General features: G+C 33.7%; 1 protein-coding gene across 1 annotated transcript; it reads left to right on the top strand.

Annotated features, from left to right (window-relative positions):
- Positions 1–5,952: 5,952 nt before the first annotated feature.
- On the top strand, positions 5,953–7,044 carry LOC149393707 (MLP-like protein 31). The gene is made up of 2 exons (XM_089618365.1): positions 5,953–6,218; positions 6,484–7,044. Exons 1-2 carry the CDS (start codon positions 6,029–6,031, stop codon positions 6,762–6,764), a joined length of 471 nt encoding a protein of 156 aa, XP_089474491.1. The 5' UTR covers positions 5,953–6,028; the 3' UTR covers positions 6,765–7,044.
- Positions 7,045–7,380: the final 336 nt, after the last annotated feature.

Raw genomic sequence — 7,380 nt, 5'->3', positions numbered from 1 at the left:
AACAAAAGTGTCGCACCTAAATGTGTCCATATTAGGTGCGACATGTCGCACCTAATACTTTTAGCGACGGACTTTTAGGTGCGACAAAAGTCGCACGAAATAGACTATTGGGTGCGACTTATGAGGCATTTGGTGCGACAATCGTCGCACCGGATGCCTATATTTGTCATAGTGACAGTTCATTTATTTTGCTCCTTGTATTGTAGATTCGTCTTGTATAAGAAAAATTTAGTCTAGATAATTGATTCCCAATAGTTTGAATAATTAAAAAAAAATTATTTTCGCCAAGGGCAATTATTATAAAGATTTTGCGATCAACAACAATAATTATGAGAGATAATATTATTCATAGGTGTAATTAAGTTATAACTACAAGAAAATATTGCCTCAAAAATTATTTTACTAATGTTGCTAGAGGTGTGAAGTCTAATCGACGCCGAGGTAACGAATTGAAGATTGAATATACCTTACGACGATGATTTGTGGATCGACCTTACCACTAAAGACCTATTGTGTTCCCTATAAATATCTTATGCGCCGATGTTCTTTACAGAGCGGAAGAGAGTTGTAAACACATTTTCTTCCGATTTGGATTTTAGTGAATCTGCAGTGGCAAATTAAAAGCAGATTTAACTTTCACATTGTAAGTGAACCACTATAAGTCTGTGTGTGCTTTATTTTTGTTTTTTGCGAAGTTCATTTTCTGATTTTAGATCGGATTTGTGGGTTGAATCCTAACAAATGCATTGCGACCGAAATATATTAGATAAATTAGAAAGAGTAAGGTAAAATAAATCAGTACCACTTATAGTTAATGTGGATAATGGATCTATTGACGGATAACCATAGTTAATGTTGTAAGGAAATCCATTCAACCAACTATGTCCAAGTATTAACTTGTAAAGATTGGGATGGATAGAAAAAAATATATTCAAATAAAATATTAAAACTATATAAATAAACCTTTAACAAAAAAGGCTACATCTGTTTGTTGAATTTATTAGTTCCCTTAACATTTCAGATCTAAATTAGATATTATGGCTGTTTGGTTACCCATTCCAAACAGTTAGTCTTTAGACTTACGGGTGTAGAGTACTTAATTGTCCTTTATTTCTCTCTGACTCTGACGACGTGAACTGATAACATATGTAGATATCCTTGCCGACTATAACGAAATATAACTGATTTTCATGTGTACGCAACAAAGGCTAACGTCTTCACGTACACCGTCAAGACCAGCTTAGAGAATTCTCATTCTTACAATACAAACAAGCAGAAAGTTAGTGTTGTCAAAACAAAAAAAGAAATAAAAAAAAAAACAAAAAGAGGTTATGCACTACTACAAAATACATTTTTAGAGTCGTTAAAAAAACGACGCATTATATTTTGGGTCTCACTTTTTGAGCGATGCGTATGTTAGTGATGCCCAATGGTTAGGACATAACTTATGGTCGAACAACGCTCAACGTAAGCACCACGTCGGATTTGACAGTTGGTTTTACTTGGGCATCGCTTTTGCAGATAGCGACTCTTATTAAACTAGCGTTGCTCTCTTAAAAAGCAATGCTATCCTGGAGTCGCTCTCTGAAAAAGCGACACCAAATTAGGGGGGCGTCGCTTTTTTAGTGAACGATTCTAATTTTTTTTTTAATATTTAAAAATACGTTTTTCATTATCTTTTTCCTGCTACAAAACAGATGAAACAGTACTCAAAATCAACCGAAAATAGATAAAAACAGCAGAAATTTTTCATGCAAAATTTCATAATCAAGCAATTGAACATAACAAAATAATAGTATTAGAGCAGGTTTTACAATCAGTTAACCTTTTTTTATATCTTACATTTTCATTCATTATAATTATTTCAATCCTGTCCGCATATGTAGTTTAATAGAAAGACATAAACATAGCATCCACAATCATTCTAGCATAATCTTGTCGAAGTTCGTCCATCTCGGCATCATTGTAAGTTGGCAACGATCGCAACTGAAATCAGTATAAAATAACATATTAATAAACATAAAATAACATACTAAGAAACTCTATTAAGATACTTACATGTTCGATGGTATCATGGAATGACCTCCTTCTAAAAAAATCTATCATTATGAGTGAGACAAAATATCCGCACTCCGTACTTGAAGGTTGTTTTGGGCCCTATGATAAAATACATCAATTTTATTTGAACATATTTATATTAAAATTATGTAAGTTTTGTAGTACACACTACAATAAATCTCACCATTACCGACGATTTTTTTCGTCGCTAATAACCCATTAATCGTCGCTATATCTCTTTAGCGACGATTTTAGCGACGATTTTTATCGTCGCTAAATGTGCGTGCCTAAATATATTTAGCGACGAATTAATCGTCGCTAAATATTTACCGACGATATTAGCGACGATTTTGTCGTCCCTAAATGTTTAAACGAGATTTTTTTTTTTAATTCTTTAGCGACGACTTAATCGTCGATAATTGACACGGGGAAATTTCGCGCGCGAATTAGCGACGATAAAGTCGTCGCTAATAATTTAATTTTTTAATAATTAGCGACGACTTTGTCGTCGCTAATTACAAACTTTTTTTTCGATTTTTAAAATTATTAATTTTTATCGTCGTTAATTATTTATTTTTTATTTTGTTTTTCGTTTATGAAATTCTAAAATGAAAAATAAAATAAAAATCAAATTATATTATCGAAATGAACTTATATATATAATACGGTTACGATTTCGATTATCGACAAATATGCAAATAAATATCTACTATATACAAAATATGTAATAAAACACTAGTCGCGACCTTTGCTTCGTCGTCCCGCCACAAAATCCTTAGACTTGTCACAAAAATTTCTAGACTTGTCATTAAAATTTTCTAACTCGTCATAAAATTTAAATTTCAACTTCAAGATTAACTAGCAAAAAGCCGAGCCCGAACAAAAAAAAAATCAATCTCAAATCATTATTCATTGATTTCAAAACTCAACTGTCAAATCCATTTTCAAATTAATTCCTAATCCAATCACAACTTCAAAAATCGAACGCGAAACGGAATAATCACATTTCATCAATCTCAATCAACCATTAAACCAAACAAGCGAATCCTCATCAAAATCACCAAAATAAATAACCCGAGGCTCAAAATCACAAAACGCAATCGGTCAAGACAAGTCCTCGGCCAAAAATAACAACACGTCTATCTCAAATCCTCGGCCAAGATAACACATGGCAAAAACGAGCACTCGGCCAAGACAACAAACAAGTCTCAATAATTCCAAACAAAACCTCAAAATTCACACGTCCAACACAATTCCAAACCAAAATTCGTCCAAAAAAATTCAACAAAAATTAAAACATGCCCTACAATCATCACCCAACCATTAAACATTCTCATAAACGTCTCATGATCACAAACAAGCCTTAAGAAATCAAAAAGCCCCAAAAATTAACTTCCATGAACCCTAGCCTTGAAATTCGGCCGAAAAATTCAAATCACCACGAGAAATTCATCTTCAATCCTCAAATTTATGTCATACTTATCAGTAATCAAGTCCCACCACCACATAAAACTCATCAGTTTCACATATACAACTCGGATTCAAAACCCCCCAATTTTTGCTATGAACCCTAGATTCAATTTCAATCTAGTCCAAGGAGAGGAAATTCCTTACCTCCAATCACGAAATAAGCTTCTCCGGTCCTCACTCACCCCTTCTCTGGTTGTCACTCTTGCTCCGGTGACCACACAACTCACGGGGATTTCATTTCACGGAATAATTTCACATTTTTATTCATTTTTAAATCTATAACCACTAAATTAATGTCACATTTTGATTCATTTCTAACAAAAATTAAATCCAATTTCAATTTCAATTACAATTTCAATCCATAACCAATTAATTAATTTCACATAAACTACCTAATTTTCGTTAAACTAATTCATTAATTTTAAATTTTCTAATCGTAATTAACAAAATTACATTTCCTAATTTATTAATCTCTAATCTACTATACTTATATACATATTTAATCTCTAATCCTAATTTACAATTTTAAATTATCAAACATCCTAAATTATATCGTAATTAAATCCTAAATACTAAATTATATAATAAATTATATACTAAATACTTATATCCTAAATAATTATATATATAACTAATTATATAAATACTTATATCCTATATAATTATAACTAATTATATAAATACTTATATCCTTAATTATATACTAAATTATGTAAATATATAAAATATAACTTATATGTATATATATATATATATATATATATATATATAAACTTACCGGCGGTGGCGGATCGAGGAAGAGACGTGCAGGCGGAGGAAGAGGCGGACGAGCTGGACTTCGGCGTCGGCGGCGGAACGTCGGAGGACGGCGGTGGACGGCGACGAGCTTCGGAGAGACAGATCTGAGGAGAGAGAGAGACGTGAGGAGATAGAGATGTGAGGAGAGAGAGACATGAGGAGAGAGCGACTTACCGGAGCTTCGGGGACGGCGGACGACGGCGGAGGACGGAGGTTCGTCGGAGGAGAACTGGGTTTTTGGGAGAGATTGGAGAAATTTTAATTATTAGGTCTGAGAAAAATGAGGGAAACTAATACGCGATCTGGTATTTAAAGACATTTACCGACGATTAAATCGTCGCTAAATGTTTAAAATTCGTAGCTAAATGAACTTAAATTTTCAGTTCATAACCAGGCATTTAGCGACGATTTAATCGTCGCTAATAGTTATTTTTAAACATTTAGCGACGATTTTATCGTCGCTAACTCATTTCATTTAAATTATTTTGGGGGGATTTTTCCCTCTTTAAATTTCGTTAAAATTAGAAATTAATTCGATATTAATTCCAAACTATTAGCGACGATAATATCGTCGCTAATTGTTTTCCCGCGAACTTAGCGACGAATAGATATAATTAGCGACGAAAATATCGTCGCTAATTGTCTTTGCCGCGAACTTAGCGACGAAAATATCGTCGCTAATTGTCTTTGCCGCGAAACTTTAGAAGTTTTGGAACCAAATAATTAGCGACGATAAATTCGTCGCTAAAAAGGTGATTAGCGACGAAAAATTAGCGACGATTAAGTCGTCGCTAATACTTCCGTAGCTAAATGTCATATTTCAAGTAGTGACATTTTCCTTATGCCAAGTGACCTTCAACTGCACGTTAAAATATCTTCAATACACTCTACATAAGATAAGTTTCATAAGTATAAATGCACAATATAATTGGTAGTTGTATGATGTCAAATACGAAAGATCACTCGGAATAGCATGATGAAGAGGATCAAAATGATAGACATTACCATCCCCGTCCAAATCTATGTCGTCCCCACCGGCTACGAACAAAACCATGTTCCCATATCGTCTGGAACTATGTTCACGGTTAGTAATCTAATAATAAAACGAGAGTTTTACTCATTTTATCCATGTTCCTATAGCGTTTTATTCCCGATCAGGAGTTCTTATAGCTTATTGGTCAGAGTGTGCTAAAAGCAGTCTATCTGGTAAATAGGACACCGACTCATATATTAAAGAATCAGACTCCTACACAATGCTCTACAACAAGCCTGTTGATTATCTCTAAAACTAAAAGAAAGATAGAAATAGACCAGGATGTAGAGAGTAACTGATTATACAGTAGTGAGGGAAAAAATCGCACAACAGCAGAATGACCAGGTTGCGGCTTCAGGATGTTAGATTTTGATACACTCGGAGATATTCCAAAAATATAGATATTAATTCTAAGAATCCTTCACGTTTTCAAACCTTTCTTTAATACGTCGCTTTTATCTCTTAGACTTTTTCCATCGTACTAAATGAAGCAGTAAATAAACTGGAAACAACAATAACAATAATGCTATATTTTCCACCTCATTGATAATATTTTAAAAAAATATATATTCTCTCCACCTATAAAAGGGTAAGGTCCAGACAAGTTATTCCTCACAATTGTTTATTCCCTTTCTCAAGCTTGAAATATAATTATATTGAAATAGGGAAATGTCGTCGGATCTGTATGGGAAGCTTGAATATAATGTTGAAATCAAAGCAACGGCGAAGGCATTCCACAACTTGATCGCCAAGAAACCCCACCATGTTGCCAATGCCACTGACAAAGTTCACGGAGTTGAGTTATTAAAAGGGGAGTGGGGAACTGTAGGATCCCATATCGTCTGGAACTATGTTCACGGTTAGTAATCTAATAATAAAACGAGAGTTTTACTCATTTTATCCGGGCACGAATTCACGTGTACACTAAGGGCCTATTGCATTTTCACTAGTTTTATTTTTTGTATATTTCTTTTATTCTAAAAATTTCCAAATCAACCATCCTAAACTTTTTTTTCGTCTCTACAAACCTACTTCTATGATCATGTTTTGATTCATCTTACAAAAAGTCGTTTGCATGCCTATTACTTCCTTGATTAACTAATTCTGACAGTACTAATACCCAGACGGGAAACCTAAAAGAACAACGGAGATAGTCGAAGCTATCGACCATGAGAAAAACTCTATCACTTTTAAAGTGATAGAAGGAGACCTCACGGAGCACTACAAGAACCTCACAATCACTTTGCGAGTGACAAGCAAATCCGACGGTCAGGGAAGTGTGGTTCACTGGACCATGGTGTACGAAAAGCATCACGGCGATATAGAGGACCCACACAACTTCGTGCAATACCTGATTGAAGTTTCAAAAGATCTCGATATTCAACTTCTTGATAACAAGGAATGAGATTTCGATCCCCACTTATACGTATATATGGTCTGGCGAGCTATATTATATTGATGTCTTGTTTATGCATATTATAAATATCTGCAATAAGGGCTCGCGCACTGTACTGGTTATATATGTCGCTTTTTCTTTTGCTTTTAATTACAGTGTGGTTTTTATGTCTTGGCGTGTCGCATCCTCGTCGTTGTTTTATGTGTGCTATATAAGTTGTGATGTTTTCATGCTGGGACATATTTGTGAAAGTCTTTAATAATTTGAATAAAATATCTTTCTTAGCTTATTGTACTTTTGCTCCATGCATCGTCATTAGAGATAGCCACTATAATCCTTTATTGTATACGATACAATATACAATTAAAAGCTTAAAATTAAAATGTTAAGTATAACTTTTAACAAATTTAATCAAAACTTCAGTAGATTTTTTTTTTGAATCTCATTATGTATCACAATTTAAACTTTTAAATAACCTAAAACTAATTGAACCCAATCTCAAATACCCAGTTATTGAACACAGGCATAATATAGCTTCTGTATCTGTAAAAGTATCATTTTCAATATTCTCACAACCGAGGAATTTCAATCTTGTTATGAGCGTGCGATTTACTAGTAGACAGTA

Source organism: Urtica dioica, chromosome 6 (assembly GCF_054948205.1).
Source record: "Urtica dioica subsp. dioica isolate 48M chromosome 6, U.dioica_male_clone48M_v1_H2, whole genome shotgun sequence".
Classification (NCBI taxonomy): Eukaryota; Viridiplantae; Streptophyta; class Magnoliopsida; order Rosales; family Urticaceae; genus Urtica; species Urtica dioica.
Note: the sequence above shows the minus strand (reverse complement) of the source record. Positions and strands in the feature narration are given on the sequence as shown.